The following is a 21,189-nucleotide window of genomic DNA, read 5'->3' on the forward strand; positions in this document are numbered from 1 at the left end:
AAAATATTTTTAAGAATTTATGGCTCAAGAATCGTGTGATTAATAACACCTTTATTTGATTTCCATTTATCTTTGTCTGCGACACGATAAGTGTAAAAAAATAGTAACTCTATTGGATTTCGTCTATGAGCACAGTCGCGAAAACTGTAAAAAAACAGACATTCGACATATAACAATTCGATTTATCAGTTACAGAATCTTAACGTTATATATTATACTTTATATAAATTGCACACAAGTGCGTGTATATAATAAACGAGAAGTATCCACCAATATGTGAAGAAGAAATCCACAAATCGAACGAAACCACTGAACCATTTAAATAATGGATTTCTTCAGGAAACATCGCATTTTTCGCGTTGCAGTATCATTAGGTTTTCTCGTTCATCCACCGCGGTGTTCGGTTTGCAATACTGCCATCTATAGAACATCAGGACAGAGAAATGAGTGAAACAATTATATACCTGAATATACCATAACAGAACTTTACAGGACTGTTTACATGCCTATTTCCTTTTCGATCTTCAAGGGCAAGCTTGTTTACAAAGAGCATGTCCGAATAAGCGTGTTTACGTGAATCGTTTTGCGTTTTATCCATAACACTCTGGTACCAGACTCGTGCTTCTATCGTCTCCGGATTATCCGCAAATGATTGATATCCCAACGCCGCGATATTGTAAAATGTCATCCTATTGTTTCGGCCCGATAATCTTGAACAAATATTATGCACGAAACTATTTACACCCAGCTACATGATACAGTGTATTTTAAATATCAATCTTGCTTCACAAATCAGCCAATTCATCTTATTCCCGTATCTTTAGATTACCGCTTGCGCTATCAATGTACATCTTACGGGCATCTAATCTTGAAAATTGTTGTCGAATTGCCACCACCTATTTTTAAGAACAACATTCCAGATGTCCGTGTAGCATCCTCTGATATCGCGACCGATGCTCTGTACGGTTCACCTGGACGAATTACAATAACAATATTACAATATAAATACAGTTTCGTTTCAAGATTATGTGTATGATTTATACCACAAAGGGGACTGTCTTCTCTGGTTGGCAAATAGTAAATCCCCAAAGCGCCCTGATTAGCCTTGTAACCCATCTCCTGGTTCCAGAACGTGGACTCCATAGGAAAACACATTCCATTCATATAGGAATTTCTTCCTTTCGGACACGGCCATGCGGTGAACTTGCAGGACTCATTGGCCGTTCTTACGCTTTCCAGGAATACTCTCCATGCTCTCAAGTGGCTACACGCGAGTTCCTTTGTCAAGCTATCCTCTGTAATACTGTCAATATTTACTACTGCTTTGCATACCATAAATTCCTCAGTAACAAAAAAAAGGGGAATACCGTTCAGGTGACTAACAACAACAGAGTTCTTTACGTCGTTACAGCCAGGTTGTTCCCTGCCGCCGTTGGGAAAGAAATCAATGTGTCCAAGAGGTTTTAGGAGTCCAAACCCGTCAGCAAAGTCCTCAGATCCATCCGTATGAATCACGTCCACCAGTTGAGCGTCAGTGGCATCCAATTTCCTTGATTTTTCCCTGAGCAAATGATTCCTGAAGAACGGCGACGCGGGATCGAGACCAGTTATACGACCCAGAAGAAGAGTATTTTTCTTCAGGATCTCTGACGCGCAGCCGGCGATATGAGCGCCGAGACTGAAGCCAATTACGTGTATATTTTCAGGTGGAGTGCCTAAATTTACGGTATCCAGGAGCACCAGGCCTAATTGCCGACCAACTAACTCGGTGTTCGCCACGGCAGCAGAATACGTCGTCGCTGCGCCTCTTGTCCAATCCAGCACCAGGACGTTCACGTCATCCTGATGAAAGAATTTCAACGATATTTAGTGCTTTATCAATCGAGACATTAAATATTTTTAATCCGGACTCTTTCATCACCATATCCAGAAGGGCTTGTACAAGAAGAATCGATCCAACGTCGCTTCCACTCCCTTTGTAACCGTGTATGATTACCTTCAGCGGCTTTTTCGCATCGAATTTCGATTTTGAAATAGAACGAAAGTCATCTCCGTATTGTAAACCGTCGGGTGAGTCACGTTTCGCACGTGTATACAAAAGAAATCTGGTTTGAATCACATTGGGATGCTGGGGAGGTCGTTTCAAGGTCAAATGTGGCGGAGGATCAACGAAGCAGCCGACCAGATCGTAGCAGACCTTCTGTTTCAGATCGTCCCTTGTGACTGCCTTCCTGCGTAACATCACTCTGTTTTTCATTGCCAACAGCTTTGCTAAAAATAACGGGGAATCTTGAAAAATTCATGAATTATCGTGAAATTTATTTGCCTACCTGAACGTATGGCCTCTGTAGATCCCAGAATGATTAATACGAGGAAAATGAAGCATTTGTTCAAATTTAACTGCATTTTTTTTCCTGAAAATTTAATGATTTTTTATGCTCTATATAGGAGTGTGCGATAACATTGGGAAAAAAAATTAATAAATCAAAATTTTATACCCCTCTATGAAAATTCTTCGTTACACCTGTACATACCTTCCGTAATCAAAACAGTAGAGGCGTTAGTGCAAGTGATTCACTGATGTCTGTAAATACGTAAAAAAATATGTTGATTTTTTCGAAACTGAACGATCGATTCATAAATTAACGTTGTTATAGAGTACAGCGGTTTTCTTGATCAATAAATCTGACATTTCAGATAACAAACTTTTTCATGTCCCTGACGTCTCTAAAATGATGTATTTCCGCTTTGGAAACGATATGAAAATCCGACGGATAAAATCAATGGCCAATCGCAACGAAACTTATCTTGTCTAGAAAAAGAAAAAAGTATCAGTGACATTTTAGAAGAATGCGACAAGTGCTTCGAATCACATCCAACCACGAACTGTAAAACAAAAATGATTTTCTATCACACAGATGTGTCGAGTGTATTAACGTCAAGAGGATCTACTTCAAAAGATAAGATGTAACAGTTTGTTATCCGAGATATATCTATGCCGTTTTAATTATTGCAGTCCAGAAACATTATCATAGATCTTGTACACAGAAGAAAAAACTGTCTGCAGATAGAAATACAGTAGATCCTCCCATATTCCATCTAATAGAGAAGTGTTTGGACGACGGAATTTGATAATAATAAATAATAATAATTTTATAATAAAAAACTTTTTTTTTTAATTTTACACACTTCTGACACGAAACTTTATTAGTAATAAATTATTACACTTCTTTACTGTAGTCTACTTAACCAGCCGACAGTCGAGAAACTTTTGGATTATGATAATCGGCACATTAAACGATGATACTCTGGATGAAGCGCGGTCGTTCTAGTTGGAACCGACTAAATGAAACGGGCACGTGCGCGGATCGAAAGACTTTCACTTGGTCAAAACGATTATGCGACCCCCTTTTGCAACCACTGAATGTGATGTAATATTCGATGCGTTTCACATGAACAAACACAGACATGCTCGACGAACAGCAGCGATTACAATTTTCTAGCCAATAAATGGTACTTTACTGACCATTGTACAATTATCATGAAATTTTTTGCAGCTGCTATCATATAATTAATATGATACTAGTCGTTGTATTGTGATAACTACTTCATGCGATAGGTGTTCAGTTTTTGTAAACAGATACGAAAAGTGATTTATCTGCGACAGGGGAGATTTTGTATTGTTATGGTCTCGGATTTTTTCCTTGAGTATCATTTGAGTCAACATACTCCGTCGAAATACTGCAGAAATGTCGGGAGAGCCTTCCCAGATAGCACATGACGCCTTGAAAACGCCGATTTTACGGCTGTTTTAGGTCTGAGGCGCTTTTGAGCCGTCTTCAAGGCGTCATGTGCTATTTGGGTTACGTTCAATCTATGCAGAGGCTAACATTTTCCCCTTCCCACCCAAGACACTGCAAACCGGATAGACAAGTTCTCCACTTTATGACTTCGCTCTATGACCTGTCCCAGGTCATCTGTCCCATCGAAGTTGGAAATTCATCGAAATTGAAATTCAGTACAAAAATGTTTTACAGGATGTTGAATGTCTCTGAAATGTTACTTCGATTTTATAAAACAATCAAAATTCATTGACTAACTTTTACAAATTAATTAACAACGAATCCTTTCTTTGTCGTATAGGATAAAGTTACGTCGACTATTAGTATCACTGGTTCAAATGTAAGGAATGGGTTTTCTGAATTATCTCAAGTTGAAACTATATCCGCCAATTTAAGCCAGCGGCTCTATTCCCAGAATCAAAATGGCGTATCTGGATGCTAATCTCCGAAATCCAACTAGTTTCGGAAGAAAAATAAGGTCACTAAAGTCACGTGCGTTATTCGTACCCAAATACTGGCAATTTTCATATGGAATGCACAACACCTGGTTATCGAAAACCGCGTCCTCAACAATGATGATAATTTATCGCCGATTATCTGTCTAATCCGGTCGTCACACGATTGGCAATTCCTCAATGGATTACTATTGATAAGCCTGTGATCCTGTATTGTTCGAAAATAAATTTGTAATCTTCATGAAGAATCCGTTATATAATAAGGCCGATCCCATTGGATCACATTATTCTCCGGAGAGCCGTATGCAACAATGCTCGCTCTAATTCCTCTTCTCTGCGTTGTGCCGGTTATACTGGGGGTGTCCCTCCAGGATAACTATGGGTACGATCAATTTCACTTCGAGTTCGAGGATCTCGATCAGGAACCCCTTGGAACCGCTCCAACGCCTGTGAGTAAATTTTCACTGATCACCCTGTAATGCATAGACATAGCCAGGGAGTACTTATCCCTCTAGAGGGGAACAATTGGATTTTTCCCCTACCTCCTTGGAGGGGAAAATAATATTTTGAAATTTACCTGAAGATAAATCACGAATAATCTGGTGAAGACATGTACCATTCGATGGTTTCTTGAGACTCCAGAAACCTCTCACAAGCGACAAATAACTCAAGATAGAGGATAGGCAAAATCAGAGGTGTGGAATCTAATGGCATTCGATAAACAGTAACAGTTCTATTTCTCACTCTGTACAGGTGCAACGTGCAGAGTCATTGGGATACTTCGCCGAGACTCACGAGGTTGTCACCGAGGATGGCTACATTCTGCAGATGCACAGGATCATGGGATCCCGTAAGAGCCCTCGAGCAGACAACAAACCAGCTGTGTTGGTGGTCCATGGTCTGTTGGACTGCTCCGCTGGCTGGGTGGTGGCAATCCCAGAGAAGAGTTTGGGTACGTCCAACTGAAAACGTTTGAAGATAAAAAGGGCTTCTGTTCAGGTGGGATTGTTATGAATTTCAGGCTACATACTGGCCGACTGGGGCTACGATGTCTGGCTGGCCAGCATACGTGGCACCAGGTATTCGAGGAACCACAAGTGGCTGACCACCAAGGATTCACGCTACTGGATGTTCAGGTACGACCTGTGATTTAATGGTAAAACCAACACTTGCCTAACATTACTTTCGACGCTTTCTGTCCCCAGCTGGCACGAGATCGGGTTTTACGATCTTCCAGCGATGATCGACGGGATTCTGAACGTTACCAAACAGAAGAAAATTCTGTATATCGGCTTCAGTCAAGGTGGCACCTCGTTCTTGGTGATGGCCAGCGAACGGCCGGAGTATCAAGAGAAACTTGAGGCGGCCTTTCCGTTGGCACCGGCATCGTTCATGTCCCATACGACGAACCCTTTCATACAACTTTTGGCGCCCCATGCTAATAACCTTAACGTAAAATTCAGTTCCGATTAATAGTCACATGACGCCCTGAATACGCACATTTTACGGCTATTTTAGACGTTCAAGGCGTCATTAGACGTCGTGTGCTATCTGGGACAATTATTCCCGTTCGAAGAATGGAATATATTATAATTCAGTAAATACATCATAATTACAGGAACTCGCCTCGTTGATCGGCATGCACGAGTTTCAGCCATCAGGCAAATTATTGCAGACTATAGCCGGTAAGATGTGCAGCGATCCAATTATAGGTAAACTGTGCTCTAGCTTGTTAATCCTCATTGCTGGTAAAAATGACAAGCAGTTGAACACGGTAATGGTCAAGTTTTACTCGACGATAATATCCCATTATAGTTGTTCCAATTGAGAGAACTGAATTTTTTTTTCCATAGACACTCATACCGGAAATCCTGCAGTACAGTCCTGCTGGCGCGGGTACACGACAGTTTGTACATTATGCGCAACTGATAAACTCCGGTCAGTAGTGGAAATGACGTTTTATTTGATTTATTGTCTGAAGAAATATATGTATATTTTAGTATACATACAGTGCTTTACGATGACGATAGGTTTGAAATTTGTTGCTCGTCCCTCTTTCAGGAAACTTCGCACAGTACGATCATGGACTTATCGGTAATATGAAACAATACGGTCACATACGTCCTCCAAAGTATAATCTTGACAGAATCAAGATGCCCGTTTACATATTCTACGGCAGCAACGACGAATTTGTCAGCGTTAAGGTTCGTGTCCCTAGAAAGTCGTAATTTTTAAGAATAATTCGTACTTTTTTCGTTATTATAGAATGTAATGTGAGTTATTATAATTGTTTTACTGGGTATCCTTACAGGACATAAACAAGTTGTACAACATGATGCCGAACGCTGAGAGATTCCTGGTTCCGTATAAATGGTTCACGCACCTGGACTTCATGTGGGCAAAGAATGTCGATACCATGTTGTACAATAGGCTTGTGAGTCTTATGGAGAGGCACAGGAAGAATCTTCTGACGTCCAACTGAAACACCTGTACGCGATTTTCGTGAAACGAAATATGATATTGTCCGGTCGAATATGTGTATCGTTTGGTACGATTCTGTACAGAAATTGAATAAACGTGGGAAAAGTCTGGAAGAAATTGTGTTCAATGGTCGTTGATCCCAGAGTTCAAATCCAATCAGTTGTTATGGTCATTCACTCCAGAGTTCAAACCGAATCAGCTGTTATGCCGGTAAGGAATGTGACAAAGCCAGTTACCAGATGGTATAATATTATATTATATACTGAGCCACCCATACCACTGTCAGATTGGGCTGACAGATAAGGGAGGATGGAGTGTTGCCTCTTACCTCCTTCGTTTCCTCACAATAGTTCCCACTTTGATTGAAGTAGAATAGATGGGTGGTTGTTCAGACGCGTCAGATCTAAAAAAATTTCACGATTATTGCAATGCAACACTACATAAAAAGTGTTTGAAATAAAGTTATATAAACTGTGCTTTGCCTGGCTCTCCTTTGTTTTCTTCATACAATCCCTGTGGTGTTCCGTCCCACCACACGATTGCCTGAAGTAAAAACATAAAGGGGTGTGGAGTATTGGGGGTGAAGTGAGATCGAAGTGAAAAATTTTTTGATTTTTTTTATTTCAACACTAAAGAGAATTGTTGAAATAGATAGGAAGAAATTTTTATGTTTCCAAGTGGTTTATTGAGCCGATCCCAGCGGCACTGCAATGCCGGGCCGACTCGTGACAGAGGTGGAGCAAGCCCCAAACGCTCCGTCGATTTCCAAAAATCAGATTAATATTCTGACTCTCCAATGGAGAGTGTATCAGATATTAAGCTGATAAGAACAGATACTACACTTTGATCTTAGCCATAAGGCCGAGAAGCGATGTCTGAACACTGTTTAACAGCTCTCTTATACACTACACAGTATAAAAAGTCTTGCGAGAACGCGGTGAGCGATTGCACCGCTAGCGGTGACCGAAGGTACCGTCGAGCGGTGCGAGTGACTTCCGATGTTCCTCATTCAGAGCTGCTTAAAAATCCTGAAAGGGTTAACACAATACACTATCCAATTACATAATTATAAAGCTTTCAGATGCAGCCAGTAATGTTTATGCTTTCTACCATGTTTTGAGCACATTACAATTGCCTGATTATCGATTTCTTCACTGAACTCATTTTTACTATCACTAAACTCAATACACTCACCTCATTTTCCAATAATTATTTATTCGCAGTAACATATTTGTACTTGAAACCATAGCTGCGTTATACCTGTGTTCAGGGTGCGGTCATAAGGATGGTACTAGTGAACAGAAGGCTATTCTAGATGCAAAAATAAGTCGAAATTGTAAGGTAAAGTTTTTTTCGACGATGCTTCGTTTTCGAAATAATCGAATTTGCAAATTATTTGGACATACAGAAACTTTAGTAGGATTTGCTTAACTTGTCTGTCTATTGCATTCAGTTTCTAGTTATTGCTGAAACGAATACACGCATTTTAGATGAAACTTCAAATTTGATTATTTCAAAAATTAAGCCTAGAAATATTATTAATATTTACCTACAATGAACTTTATACGTGCACCTCCCATTTTTGAATCAGGAATTTCAACTCAGCGCCGGCAACTACATCGAGAAATGTCCTATAAAACGGTGCATTTCACTAGAAAAAGATCTAGTGACATTTAATTCCTCCAGTATGCATACAGTTTTCATCAACCAATCGAATGAACGTTTGTACAAATTTCAAAACTCAAATCCGTCAACGTACAAATTAACCGATGGCAAGCTGTTTCTCTCTTCAGAGAGTAAATATTTTAACCAAACCTGTTTACCTTGCATCCAACAGCTCTGTCCGGAAGATTGTGACAAAACTATCGAACGGAACGAATTATTAATAACAAGAAACTGTGGAAATTGAGCAAACTTTATTTACTGCATTCGCAGTTCAGTGGTATGTGTAAAATCGACTGTGTATATTGTGAGTAGAAACTTTCAATTTAACTCTTTTCTACCTGAATACATATTAATTGGCTTTTTGTTGTCGATGCTTGTTGTCAGGAAGCGTTGTAATTTTCGTTTAAGTGCAAATTAAAAACGAAATTATTAGTAATTAAGTCGTCTCATGCGTTGTATGCTTCTTTTGCGAGAGTTGAATCTAAAGCAATATAATTCAATACGATCATCACTTATCTGTTTGGTGGATATACCATCTTAAATAGGAATCTTCAGACAATGATGCTTTAAGAATTAATCAATATGTAACAAATATTTCAATTATTACATACGCTCAAAGTGGAACACACTTGAAGGACCGAAGAAACATATTTTACATGCTATTAACAAATTCATTTAGCGATTTAACAATCCAACAATTTCATTTAATCCGTGCTTCTGGTTATTAATTATAGGTTTTTAAAAGTTTTGCTGAGTAAACCCCAATGAGTACAATAGTAATTTACATTTATTTCTCTTTGCAGATTATGTTTGCAAGTTACTTGGTTTCTAAAAGTCCACAGTAAGGTCTCCTAAAGAATTTTAATCGATCGATTACATTTCAATATGATGGACAATTGTTGTGCTCCACAATGGGCAGACTTTACGAGCAGCCCACAATTGCCTTCCGATAATTATTTTGAGCTAGAACACGAGGTACACAGTACTCAGATATACTCAAAGACCAACTCAAAAGTTGATGTACCCATATTGTGTAAAGAGGAAAACCTGGAGAAGTCTTCAGTTGAGGAAAGCTATTTCGATGACAGCTTAGAATCTGTTAAAGAAGCATGTCCCAATGTAGCATACTTCATACCACACGATAATAAAAAGCAACCTGCAGAAGGGACGAACAACGACATTTTGAAAAAGGAAAGGCAAACCTCCAAGTTCAGTAATCTCTACGACACATGGAATGTCTCTGTAACTGACTTAACATCTGCATTGAAGTCAACATCAGAACCACAGAGGCTAACCGCAGCAAGAGAAAGGATCAGAAAAAGTGCTCGTCTGAGGGAAATGAAGAGCACCAACTTTCGTAAATCACCAGCAAAAACTTCTAGACAAACGGCCCCGACAAAGGTAAAGATTGAACCGACCGAATATTCGAAGATCACCGAATGCACGGAGGATCCCGAGACGGACGAGAGATTATCCTACAAAGTTGTTAAAACGCAACGAAGACAGTCCGATCTGTTCAAAGCGAAACGATCGCAGCCCAAGGTGCTCACATGTCAATATCGCAGGCGAAGTCTGATGAAGTACCACAGGCGTTCGAATCAGTTCGTAAGTATGGCTGAGGCAATCTCCAAGTTTCAGAACGGTACACCTCAACGGTTTCGTACAACCAGCAACAAAACCATGAAGCCTGGCCCATTGATAAAATTGAAACGATCACCGTTGAAGTTGACCGTCGCGGTGTCGCCTGCGTTGAGGTGCAAGCAGAGAGTCAGGCACACGAATGTAATGACCAAAGAAGAACGTGAGGCCATGGAACTGCAGGAAATGAGGAAGCATCAGATAAAAGCAAATCCAGTACCGGTTAACATTTTGAAGGGACCGTCCTTGCTGAAGAAAGTCGCCAAGAAACCCTCCACCGTCACGGAGGAGTTTAAGCTGTCGAAGCCGAAGAAAACACGGCACACGATGGTTCCAGGAATAAACGAACCGGATGATAAGAAACATACTCATAAAAGCACCGTACAGCTCAGCCGTTCCGTCAGCGCCTCGAACGTGACCCAGAAAACCGGTAAGGAACAAGCTCGTAAGAGCACTGTGTCCTTGAATCGTTCCACCAGTGCATCCACTGTTAAAAAAGAGTTTAAAGACCAGGGTCATAGGAACACGGTACCGATCGATCGTTCCATTAGTGCCTCGAGTGTCGCTAGAAAAGAGCACAAAGAACAGAATCGTCATGGTAGCACGTCGATCAGCCGTTCCACGAGTGCCTCTAGTATCTCCAAGAAAGAGGACGTTAAACAGTCCACGGATACTGCATCGAGACCCACGAAAAGCATTCTACCGTTCTGTTTCGAGGCACGCAACAAAGAATTCCAGTCGAAGAGGGTGGAGAAACTGAAGAGCTTGCAGGTCCAGGAATACAGTAAACTAAAGACGGAGTTTCACGCGAGACCGATACCGAAATTCACCAAGCCACTGAATCCGGTCAAGGAACCGATTATAAAGAAACGAACGGTGGCACCGTGTCCCTTCAGCTTCGCTGAACGGGACAAGAGTCTTGCTAAGAAGAAGGAAGAGCTGGTCAAGCAAATGCAGGAGAATAGTAAAAAGGTGAGGGTGTTTCACGCCAGTCCAGCGCCGACTTTCAAGCCGGTGGTGGTGCACGGTTTGTCCAAAGAGAAGAACGTCACGAAGAAAATGACAAACAGTGCCGATCAAGAGAACAAACAACCGAATATAATCGTCGTTAATGATACTAATAAGAAGGAAACGAAACAGCAAATTGTAAACGACGAGAAACATATGAAATCGGTTGAAAGTACGGATAATGTGAACGACAACGAGAAACAGACCATTAATCAAAGGAAATCCGTTGTATTTGAATTGAATACCGATAAGAGAGCAAAGGAACGATGCGAGTTCGATGAAAAACTGAAGAAACGGGAGCAAGAGCTGGAAGCGAAACGACGGGAAGAGGAGAAAAAACGATTATTAAAAGAAAAATTCGAAAGAGCGGAACTACGAAAACTGACGGAAGTGAAGGCGACACCGATGCCAGTCTACAAACCTGTGGTCGTATTAAAATCCACTAAGCCACCGACCAGCCCGAAAGATCCGAAGTGGGCGCATGCGAGCAAATTGAAAAGCACATCGTAACTTTTCAATCTATTTCCCTGTACAGTTTCAAATTGCACTGAATACTATTGCCAGCATATTTTTATACCAGAACATATTATGTGTTAGACGATACTTCGTTAAGGATAGAAAGTATATGAACGTTCACATATATTACTGCTACAAGGTACTCTTTTTATACAGGGTGTTCTGTAACGAATGAATATATGAATGCTTCATTATCTTTGATTTTTTTTTTTGGTGAGTAATTTTATGTGCTTTCTATTCATGGGAAATGGATGGAATAGTAACAATATGAATGAACACCCTGTATAGGATAGTGCAATGAGGCTTTTTGGGTCTATATATATATAAATATATCTCTCGTATTTTCTAGGATTTCTTTGCGTTTGCATAAAACAATATTTATCTTCTTAAGTTACTTGTACGTTGCATGTAATTGTTTAAAAATTGTTCTTATTACATATACGTACAATTTACGAATATGGACACACACATTCGTTTGAAATATATCAAGGAATTCACTTTCGAACAATAAAACTCCATGACAGGAGGAACACGACCGATTTGTAATAATTATTTCACTGATATTTTGTTTTTTTTATTAAATCGCCTTACAATAAATTTTTTTAATCTCATATAAACATTTCTTTTTTTAGTCCGAGTGACCATACCTTTTTAAAACCCTTTGTAAAGTTTTGAACACTGAACATCTCCTCCCTGGCGATACGATTAGCAGCGAAGAAACTTCAGAAATTGTTTGCACTTTTTTTTCATACAAAAATTCTGACATCGGTTCATCTCAGCGTAACAAATATGGTTATAAAATTAAAAATGTTTATCAAATCCTCCCGGTGTTCGCCATTCAGATAAATAGAAAACGAACATCGTCGATTTCGTGTCTAGTTTTTTTTTTTTTAACTATAACGTGTTTCTTAATAGAAGTTATAAATATCTCGTAATCTTTAGAAATATATTTATAAATTATTCGATGTAAAAACAAATTACACTTATCCGTATAATTACTTTTCTCGCTGACGTGTACATCATTCGATTGCAACTGTTTTTATTTGTCTTAATTGGAAACATGTATCCGTTACTGTTTTACTCGACGTTGCCTATATCGACATTTCCTTGTTGTCTTTTTTTTTAAAGGGGGGGAGGATGGACTTAGCAGAAGCATGTAGAGAACACATCTGTACACGTTATGATGTACAAGCCAGCTTGTCTCTCCAAATAATGTACAAATTACGAATCGACTTCACCACTGCTTACAAATTCAACGCTTCTCAAATGCATCGAAAATGACTGTTACCTATTTCTGTTTCTTGCGCATATTACGTACGCCGGCGCGACGTCTCAGGTGAACATTCTGTGACCTCGTGCCTGCGTTATATCGTGTACATAGAATTAGTTAAAAATCGTGTAACGATACTATATATATGCGTCGTTTTGCGGTCGTATAAATTATATTCGAAGTGTTAAGTAGTTACTTTATGTCGAGGCAACATCGGCACACGGTTTTTCGCAGAACAGAGAACAAAAAAAGAAAATGGCAGACTCATTCTACTGGTCCGAAGAATTCGTCTCGTCAGAGCTCTTTCAACAGGGCCGACTTTGCGTTTTTAAGCTTATCCAATCGCCTCTGTAGATGAGAATTCGCCGTCTCTAATTCCTCCACCCGACCCTGCGTCTCTCTGACCTGTAAAAAAAAAAAAAAAAATACCACAAGATTGATTCCTGCACGATCTTTGGAACTCCACAGACTAATTATAACGGCAAAAACAAAAAGGAACGTTTTCTGACTTCTCTTTGAAGTTTTCTCTTTTCCACTTTCAATTCGTCTTCCGCTTTTTCGGACGCTTCCGCCGCTGACTTGTACCGTATCACTTGACTCTCTAGCCTGGCCACCGTTGCCTGTAAAGTCGACATATCCTGCTCCGCTTTCTGCAGCTTGAATTTATAATCGGCTAGAAGTTTGTTTGCTTCTCGTTGCACATCCTCGGAATCTGATAAACAACCTGTTGGAATAACATCACGTTGCTCAAAATCGAAACGAAATTTGATATTTGAGGTAGACAACATGCGTGTATACGTTGCGGAAATATTTACCTAATACTGAACCAGGCGATTTTTCGGACCTAATACGATTCCTGGACTCCTCCAGCTCCAATCTTAAATGTCGTATTTCATCTTGTAATTCCTTCTTTTCAGAAGCGAATTTTCTCAGCCGAACATCTGCAATATTCAGAGAGACAGTGTTGTATTATTATTATTTTTTCGAGACAGAATATAACTCCTATTAGATTGTCACTTTTAGTCGAATACCTAATGAACCCTTTCCAGCATTCTGCAACAATTCCGCTGCTTCTGTACTGACTAGTACTCTTCGTCTTGGACGTGGACCGTTTTCAACATCGTTATCTTCGTTCTCACTCCCCTCCTCGTCGTCGATAATAACTAAACCATTTTCCTAGAATGAGTCGATTTTTCGAATTGATACACTAGAATGGTTACATTCTGGCTTAATTCTAATACAATAGTAATAACAAGAGACAGTCTACAATGTTTGATGCAAACATGTGTACATACTTGTATAAGCGTATCTCTTTCTAATAATTGTGCATGGCATATATCTAAATCCTCCTTCAATCTCTGACTGATTCTTTTCAACTGCTCGGACTCCCGATTCTTCTCCCTGAGCTCTCTGCGAAGTTGCGCAACCGTTTCTTCCAATTCCTCCAATTTGTCTTTCAACAAATCCACCTGATAGGCGTAAGAAGACTTCTCGTTGTCTAACTGAGCATTAGCTATCATAGCTTTCCGAAACTTCTCCTCGAACTCTTTTAGCTCTAACTGCAATGATACCGATAAATTGTACGAAACACTTTGATTGTATAAAGAATATTTTTAAAAAAGATGGAAAAATCAGTACCCTGAGATCTCTGCTTAGGCCAGCATCTTCCAGAGAGTCTTCAGAAGATCTACGACTGGATTGGAAATTATTTGAATTCGTAAGGAGACGCGTCGTCCTCACAGAGTCTGGAGTTACTCTCATTGTTCTATTAACGTCAGCTGAAACGATTAAGAGGAAACAAATTTGTACCATTTCTCAATAGAATTTGCTTTTGTGCAACTCTTGTTAAATCCATACCTGAACACATATCGTAAACCCTATCCGCAGTCTCCTCTGCCTCTTTCTGTAGTCTTTCCAATTCACGCATTCGTATCACTCTTGCTTCGGCTCTTCTCTGTCTCGTCGCGGCTAATCTAGCTTCTGCCTGAAAGTATGTACGGAAAATCCATCCTGTTACCAAAAACATATTCACACGTTCAATTTTATTGTTAACAACGTTCGACACATTATATGGAAACACACTTTCATAAATAGATCAACAAGTGTGACTCGTTAGAGCTTCTATGAAAACATGTGTACGCATTAGCACAAAGCGAATACTTACTTTCTTCTTAGGTCTGATTAATGGACATAGTTTATAATATATACAATACTTTGCCTATTTATTAATATTGCGGGTAACTTCCTTTTGTTCCCTACATATTCTTATTCTCAGGTGAACTTATTCGCAAACAAAATGTAATCCCCGAACCCAACACAACCATGCATACATGTAAGCACAAAAATCAAGCATACATACAGCGACAGATATTAATTTGATTCTGCGTATGTTAATATGCTCCTTATAGAAGAAATTTATTTCTTATCGTCACGAGGTTCGCGAAAGACAAATGTTTTCATTTTCTATCTCTTTGGTTACGAATTCCATTGTGTTCCATACTTGTAAAATAATCAGCCCATACCTCCTTCACTATCTGATCAAGAGCCTGATCCTCTGCTGAATGTCTCGCGGCAGTCCGCCTACGTCCAGTTATAGCAGACTCCATTTTGCTTTTCTCTCTGTTTTAATACACACTTTTCGCTTCGATACCGGCAACTAGGCAGATCCACGTCCCTCACCGCGACAAGAAGACAAACCACCACACTAAAGGACAAAGGGACATACGCTAGAGCGAGAAGACTGTGAGCATGTTTTGTTTTAAGCATGATTAATGCACAATTACCAATGGACGTATTATACAAATGATAAAATGATTACGTTTACAAAGCATTTGAGTTAAAACACTGCAGGGAGACTCGTTAATCCTTTCAATATCATTGAATATTCTTGCTTTCCGGCTGGTCTCACGCCAGGTTTTAACTGGAAATGTTTTAGATTTCTCATTCAAAGTTCTGTTTGTTATTCTACAGTCTGGTTTTATCACACGACAATATTGTATTGTACCAAAAGGACTCACTTTCTCACTGCCTGTAAGGAGACCTGTTAACTCATTCGTAACATTAGACACCAACTGTCTATTATGCAACCGAGTACTTTACATATAGACTAATAGTTATTGGTACCCTATAATTAAATGTTAAAACAAACCATTAAACATGGTATAACTGTATAGAAGGCTGCTTCTTATCAGAGATAAGAATCATAACTTTTTCAGAAATGATATTTAACTGTACACGTATCGGAATCATTTTATTGACTGTTATAAAGAAACTTGTTAATGTAACTGTAACAATGGACACCGAGTCAATTACACAACCCAAGTATTGTACATATATGCCAATAATTATTTGTACATTACATTCGAACAATCAGGTGAACCAATACGGCAGGATGTAACCGCACGAAAGGCCACTCCTTATCATACAGATAAGAACTGTAATTCTACACACACCACACACACACACACGCACACACATACTAGAATCCTTTTACCAGAAACTCAATTTTGCATTCCTCTCCGAGTCCGTGTCTTAATGGTCGGTTATACACTGTAAACAATGAAAAATTACTAGAGAATCAACATAATATTCCGGCGAATATAAACGAAATAACGGTATTGTTTAAGTACTGATTAAATCCCGCACACTATCACCGAGCAATGAGGTTGACAAATACCCGGCTTGGTGGGTCTCTCTCTCAGCTCGGGAGCAAAATGAATTTAGCGCAGGTAAAAACGTCCCACGAGTTCTAACGTTACAACGTTTTCACGCTAAGAATAACACCTCTTTGCGGTGCACAGGTCTGATTACGTGTTTGCTTGCACATTGTGGATGAATGCCGTCAACGATTCCGAATGATTTCGCATGGTTATAGGCACACGGGAATAGAAACTGAGAAATAAAAGGTGATAAAACTTGCATATTCCATATACACACGTATATGTGCATATATGTATATATATATATACACATATATATGTATATATATATTTAATAGACTCGCACACCCACACATCAGAGTCAAATACATGCAAATAAGACCTTACTTTTTCTCCACGGTATTCCCCGACTGTGTTTTTTAATAAAACGGGACTTACAGATTACAAGGAAACGCTGTCAGCCTGTGGATAGCCGCATCTTTTTCCCACGGGAACCGAACGCGAAAATAAACCGGGAGACACTATAAATACAATCGATGGGAATCGGATGAGTTCGCCAGGCACGATGACCATCCGCGGGCCAGGGAATCAACGATGGGGTTTCAGAGTTGATCACGGCCCATAAAACTCGCACGGTATATATTACATATGTATATATATATGTATATATATATATATATATATATATCGATACGGGGAAAAGTAACACCGGGATGCCGGATAATAGTTCAGAGGCGAACGTACGCGAAAACAGTGCGCCGAGCCGCACTCGAGTATAGCGGAAGACACATTTTTCGATCGAATGGAATATACCCTGGGAACGGTGATGCATGCGAATGCAAAAGCACACACACAGCCTGCGCCGCCGCCGCGCCTCAAATCACCGAAATTGGTGGAGTCATCTGTGCGCTGGCCGTGACAACACACTTCTCCTATCCCCTTCCTTTAAGGCGCACACTTATCGGCACACCGTCGCTTGCGAATCGTAATCGTTCACCTTGCAAATGTACATACGTGTATGTACATAAATATATGTACGCAATATGCGACGATATGTACAAGTAAGTACACGTATACTTTAAGGTCCCGTTCCCCTTGAATTATTCAAGTAAGTCGACGGACGACCACTGACCTTTACCACGAATCGATCACCTCGCTACATGATTGCTAACTAACAACACCTGAAATGTACTCGTGAGTGGGATGGTTATCCCGACTACATGCATATATATTGTGACCTTGTTTTTTTTTCTGCATGCGTATGCTAGCCGATTACACAGTTAAGCTGACCGCCGACAGGTGACGCCATCGTAGAATTTGGACGAAAAACAATTTCCTTCCCTATTGCATTATAGTAAATATCTCGATGAGTGGACGCACTATGGTCCACTTCGGAGCATTCCCAGTCAGCCGAACCTGTAAAGTCAAATTTTGTTTATTGCCTGTTATAAAGTTATGGCTACAAGTTTAATGAAAGATTTACTATAAACAACTGAGAAGCCTTCGAACAATCATCGAGGATTTACTACATTTCGTTGGAAACCCCTGGTGGCGCCATCTACGGTAAAACGTTGAAGCTATTAGCCGATTAGTTCGTCTTTCCTCTTACTAGATGGCGAGCAGATCGATTAAAAAATTTAAATATGCATATTTAATTTATGAAGCTAACATCGCTTTTGTATCTGTAGAATTTTTATTAACTATCATAAACAAGATTAATCACAATCTTCATATAGAACTATAAAACACAGTTACTTATGCATAGAAGATATGTTAATTATTCTAATGTGACATGCGTATGCACTTATTATTCTTATTAGTTTTCTATCAGCCAGGTACTGAGTAAAAATACGTATAGAGAATATAGCTACTTGGAACGTATACATATACGATTTACAGTTGAAAGTGTTAACAGAGAATATACACTGTGTGTGTGTATACTTCTACAGTTTGCAATAATGCAGAAGAGTAAAATAAGAACAGATACTTATCTGTTCAAGTATTCGATTGTTATAAATTACGTTTACGTATCGTTATAAGTCTTGACACTTCTTAGTAAATACTGTAAATTGTTATAAATCGATGTACATAGGAATTTGAAAATTGAAAGCGGAATCATTGCAATAAACTCGAAAGGGAAACGTTAAACTTAAAAGCTGATTTTACCCCGAATCTTAAAAAAACCTAATCCATTTCTATTGTGAACCAAAGCGCCTAGACCACAGTAATTTTCTATAATAATAGGCCCAGTTCTAACGGTAGATTCTACCGGCAATAAGCTTACAATTGTTGAATGTAAACCCTCAACGTCGAATTTTGCTTTTTCCGCTTCTGAGCCTACAAAGAATTGTAATGAAAATTATGCTAACATAAACAATTACCAGGGAATACCAGATATAAATTTACCTTTATACCAAAATAATGGATGACTAGCATACGTGAGCCACGGTATGTTTTTTGCAAATGGGTTCCATTTCTTACTTAATGGCAATGGACCACCCTTGTTCCACATCAGTCTGACCCCAGACATGGATCTTTTTCTGGACAGTTAATTTCAATGGAATTTAAAGGAGAGTATGGCTTATCAAATGTCTGGAACTACCCATACACCAAGGCACATCAATGTTACCGAAAGGAGTAAAATGTTACTAGCCAATGCAATAACTTCAAGCAAGTATATCTGTAGCTTTTTCAATAGACTACAATAACATGCTGACTTCAGCGGAATTAAAACAAAATGTTTCGTGCAAAGGTAGAAAATTCTGTGCATTCGATAACCAAATCTATAATTTCGGATGAATGCATATTTATAGTGTAGGGTAAATACATCACGGATCTGACAACTGAAGAATATAAAGCAACTTATTCTTAAAATAAGAGGGTCGTCAGAGAAATAAGTCCCTCTGTAGAACAGTTTAAAGTACCTAGGTTCAAATTGTGCAAGTCCAGAACAAGAGGTAAGTGGAGACCACTCTTGACGAACTGCACAATGAAACAATGAAGACACACCCTCAGCCAATCCACTTAATCGTCTAAAAATTGTCAAATGCATTTGTTCATAAATTTATGGGACTGTATCTTATGTTCGTGTTCTATCCATGTTTTACTACCTATGGAATAATAGAGAAATGTCACTTTCAAAAAAATTATAATACTTACGGAGCTAAAGATGCAGATGGATAGATTAGTTCACCAGACACCATTGTATCAATTTGTGATAAGGGTATTCGATTATACTCTAGAATCTTTAAGGAAATAAAATCATATTTTATTGTATAAATAGCTTTCTTGGTGAGGAGCACCAATCGTTCCTTCTCTGTATCCCACAGACTTATCCTGTAAACATTATTTTTGAACATGTAATTGATAAAACACTTTATCAAAATTTCTATAGAAGAACTTGTTACTCTGTTAGGAGCCAACTTCCAGCAATGTCCTTCTCTTCTTCATTTATTAAACTCTCTTGACAATCATGCATAGCCCTCTCCACAACTTCATTCCTATCCGAGAAGAAAGAATGGATGTCTATATGCTTGAATGGAATATTGGAAATATCCATCGATGTTGCAATTTGAGTTGGAATGTTGCTCCGGTTCTCTCTGTCATTCTTTCCATTGTTGATCGCTTATAAATATGTGAATCATAAAAATTATGATTATTTATTGTTAGTTCGTCAATGTATCTGCGTGTAAGATATATGCAAATATGCAGGTACATATACACATGTATGCAAAATATACGGCATATACTATATATCATTAAAATCCTTGAAGAATAAAATTAATTTTCGTGTAAATTTCATTCTCATAATTTTATCCTGTAAAAATATACTGCGAAACTCAACATTTCTACGTGATCCTTAATAATCTATATATGTATAGTGTTGCCTCCAGAGTATAAATTACGTGCAGTGGATAAATCGGTAGGGCAATTACCACCAGGTGCAGAGTTATTCAGTTCATTTCCATCAGAATCCTTGGTGATCTCCAGAGTGGCCGTTTCAAAATTTCCCGCTGGCCCTTCATCAAAATATGTTTCGTCCATTCTTCAAGGTTATTGCTTTCCCGTATACCTTGACGAATTCGTATATCCACCGTTTCACGTTGAAACTATTCCAATGATTCGTTGCAGATGATATATTCCTCCAAACGACGATGTTCGTCGTGACACTTAAAGCGCACTTTTCCGACCAGGTCCACTCAACAGTTTGACATTTCAAGTGATTGTAAAAGGTGCCATGTTTCTTCTGTAATATAGCTCTGTCACTGATAATGTTATCGACTGGTAACACGAGGCTTCCCTGCACACTTTGATGCCAAAGAAGGATAACGGCGCCAAAATTTGTTTTCCGCTGCGAAAAAGCTCAGATAAATCTATGTTACGGATTAACAAACGGGACCGACGATTTATCGAACAAAATAGAAGAATTTCTTTATTAAATTATATTTGACGATGTGAAAATCTTTCGGGATGTAACAAATCTAGACAATCGTTGTATACAATTGATTATTTATACACGTAACCGACACGTTGATATTTTATGATTAGACTGCGGATGTTACATGATATCTTCGTGGACTACTTTGCAGAGGCTGGAATCAAATGGAAATTTGTTTCGCTTAATTAACACGTTGACTATTAGAATTTTCACTATT

General features: G+C 39.0%; 5 protein-coding genes across 10 annotated transcripts; 2 read left to right on the plus strand and 3 right to left on the minus strand.

Annotated features, from left to right (window-relative positions):
- Positions 1-335: 335 nt before the first annotated feature.
- On the minus strand, positions 336-2,406 carry LOC107187327 (pancreatic triacylglycerol lipase-like). The gene is made up of 7 exons (XM_015575400.1): positions 2,331-2,406; positions 1,922-2,271; positions 1,368-1,842; positions 1,044-1,295; positions 857-971; positions 507-710; positions 336-420 (listed from the first exon to the last, which is right to left on the minus strand). The coding sequence occupies exons 1-7, from the start codon at positions 2,404-2,406 to the stop codon at positions 336-338; spliced, it is 1,557 nt and encodes a 518-aa protein (XP_015430886.1).
- Positions 2,407-4,608: 2,202 nt separating this feature from the next.
- LOC107187328 (lipase 3-like) lies at positions 4,609-6,821 on the plus strand. The gene is made up of 8 exons (XM_015575401.1): positions 4,609-4,746; positions 5,051-5,249; positions 5,319-5,433; positions 5,503-5,749; positions 5,916-6,071; positions 6,151-6,235; positions 6,359-6,501; positions 6,609-6,821. Exons 1-8 carry the CDS (start codon positions 4,609-4,611, stop codon positions 6,777-6,779), a joined length of 1,254 nt encoding a protein of 417 aa, XP_015430887.1. The 3' UTR covers positions 6,780-6,821.
- Positions 6,822-8,643: 1,822 nt separating this feature from the next.
- On the plus strand, positions 8,644-11,706 carry LOC107187397 (targeting protein for Xklp2-A). 2 transcript variants are annotated; one of them, XM_015575491.1, is made up of 2 exons: positions 8,644-8,747; positions 9,247-11,706. In XM_015575491.1, the coding sequence occupies exon 2, from the start codon at positions 9,329-9,331 to the stop codon at positions 11,597-11,599; it is 2,271 nt and encodes a 756-aa protein (XP_015430977.1). In that variant the 5' UTR covers positions 8,644-8,747; positions 9,247-9,328; the 3' UTR covers positions 11,600-11,706. The 2 variants fall into 2 exon arrangements, with proteins under 2 accessions (XP_015430977.1, XP_015430978.1); XM_015575492.1 differs by having other exon boundaries at positions 8,649-8,720.
- A 1,074-nt stretch (positions 11,707-12,780) lies between these two features.
- LOC107187398 (leucine-rich repeat flightless-interacting protein 2) lies at positions 12,781-17,697 on the minus strand. 5 transcript variants are annotated; one of them, XM_015575494.1, is made up of 10 exons: positions 16,973-17,342; positions 16,369-16,424; positions 15,398-15,579; positions 14,733-14,859; positions 14,514-14,653; positions 14,171-14,434; positions 13,907-14,051; positions 13,691-13,816; positions 13,385-13,599; positions 12,781-13,280 (listed from the first exon to the last, which is right to left on the minus strand). In XM_015575494.1, the coding sequence occupies exons 3-10, from the start codon at positions 15,479-15,481 to the stop codon at positions 13,170-13,172; spliced, it is 1,212 nt and encodes a 403-aa protein (XP_015430980.1). In that variant the 5' UTR covers positions 15,482-15,579; positions 16,369-16,424; positions 16,973-17,342; the 3' UTR covers positions 12,781-13,169. The 5 variants fall into 5 exon arrangements, with proteins under 5 accessions (XP_015430980.1, XP_015430981.1, XP_015430979.1 ...); XM_015575495.1 differs by lacking the exons at positions 16,369-16,424; positions 16,973-17,342 and adding an exon at positions 17,667-17,697; XM_015575493.1 differs by lacking the exon at positions 16,369-16,424.
- Positions 17,698-18,683: 986 nt separating this feature from the next.
- On the minus strand, positions 18,684-20,785 carry LOC107187382 (tumor protein p63-regulated gene 1-like protein). Its single transcript, XM_015575465.1, has 6 exons — positions 20,470-20,785; positions 19,942-20,158; positions 19,694-19,870; positions 19,459-19,566; positions 18,941-19,074; positions 18,684-18,871 (listed from the first exon to the last, which is right to left on the minus strand). Exons 1-6 carry the CDS (start codon positions 20,576-20,578, stop codon positions 18,684-18,686), a joined length of 933 nt encoding a protein of 310 aa, XP_015430951.1. The 5' UTR covers positions 20,579-20,785.
- Positions 20,786-21,189: the final 404 nt, after the last annotated feature.

This window comes from Dufourea novaeangliae, unplaced genomic scaffold (genome assembly GCF_001272555.1).
Source record: "Dufourea novaeangliae isolate 0120121106 unplaced genomic scaffold, ASM127255v1 scaffold113, whole genome shotgun sequence".
Lineage (NCBI taxonomy): Eukaryota > Metazoa > Arthropoda > Insecta > Hymenoptera > Halictidae > Dufourea > Dufourea novaeangliae.

Excerpts from the sequence above, each read along its gene's own strand:
- LOC107187327 (XM_015575400.1), bottom strand. The coding sequence starts at position 2,406 with ATGCAGTTAAATTTGAACAAATGCTTCATTTTCCTCGTATTAATCATT. Across the intron at positions 2,272-2,330 it reads TACAGAGGCCATACGTTCAG|CAAAGCTGTTGGCAATGAAA; the intron begins GTAGGCAAATAA and ends CGTTATTTTTAG. Across the intron at positions 972-1,043 it reads AGAAGACAGTCCCCTTTGTG|GTGAACCGTACAGAGCATCG; the intron begins GTATAAATCATA and ends TAATTCGTCCAG.
- LOC107187328 (XM_015575401.1), top strand. The coding sequence starts at position 4,609 with ATGCTCGCTCTAATTCCTCTTCTCTGCGTTGTGCCGGTTATACTGGGG. Across the intron at positions 5,434-5,502 it reads TCACGCTACTGGATGTTCAG|CTGGCACGAGATCGGGTTTT; the intron begins GTACGACCTGTG and ends TTCTGTCCCCAG. Across the intron at positions 6,502-6,608 it reads ACGAATTTGTCAGCGTTAAG|GACATAAACAAGTTGTACAA; the intron begins GTTCGTGTCCCT and ends GTATCCTTACAG.
- LOC107187397 (XM_015575491.1), top strand. The coding sequence starts at position 9,329 with ATGATGGACAATTGTTGTGCTCCACAATGGGCAGACTTTACGAGCAGC.
- LOC107187398 (XM_015575495.1), bottom strand. The coding sequence starts at position 15,481 with ATGGAGTCTGCTATAACTGGACGTAGGCGGACTGCCGCGAGACATTCA. Across the intron at positions 14,435-14,513 it reads GCCTAAGCAGAGATCTCAGG|TTAGAGCTAAAAGAGTTCGA; the intron begins GTACTGATTTTT and ends GTATCATTGCAG. Across the intron at positions 13,817-13,906 it reads TGCTGGAAAGGGTTCATTAG|ATGTTCGGCTGAGAAAATTC; the intron begins GTATTCGACTAA and ends TGAATATTGCAG.
- LOC107187382 (XM_015575465.1), bottom strand. The coding sequence starts at position 20,578 with ATGGACGAAACATATTTTGATGAAGGGCCAGCGGGAAATTTTGAAACG. Across the intron at positions 20,159-20,469 it reads GAATAACTCTGCACCTGGTG|CGATCAACAATGGAAAGAAT; the intron begins GTAATTGCCCTA and ends CATATTTATAAG. Across the intron at positions 19,871-19,941 it reads GGAAGTTGGCTCCTAACAGA|GATAAGTCTGTGGGATACAG; the intron begins GTAACAAGTTCT and ends TAATGTTTACAG.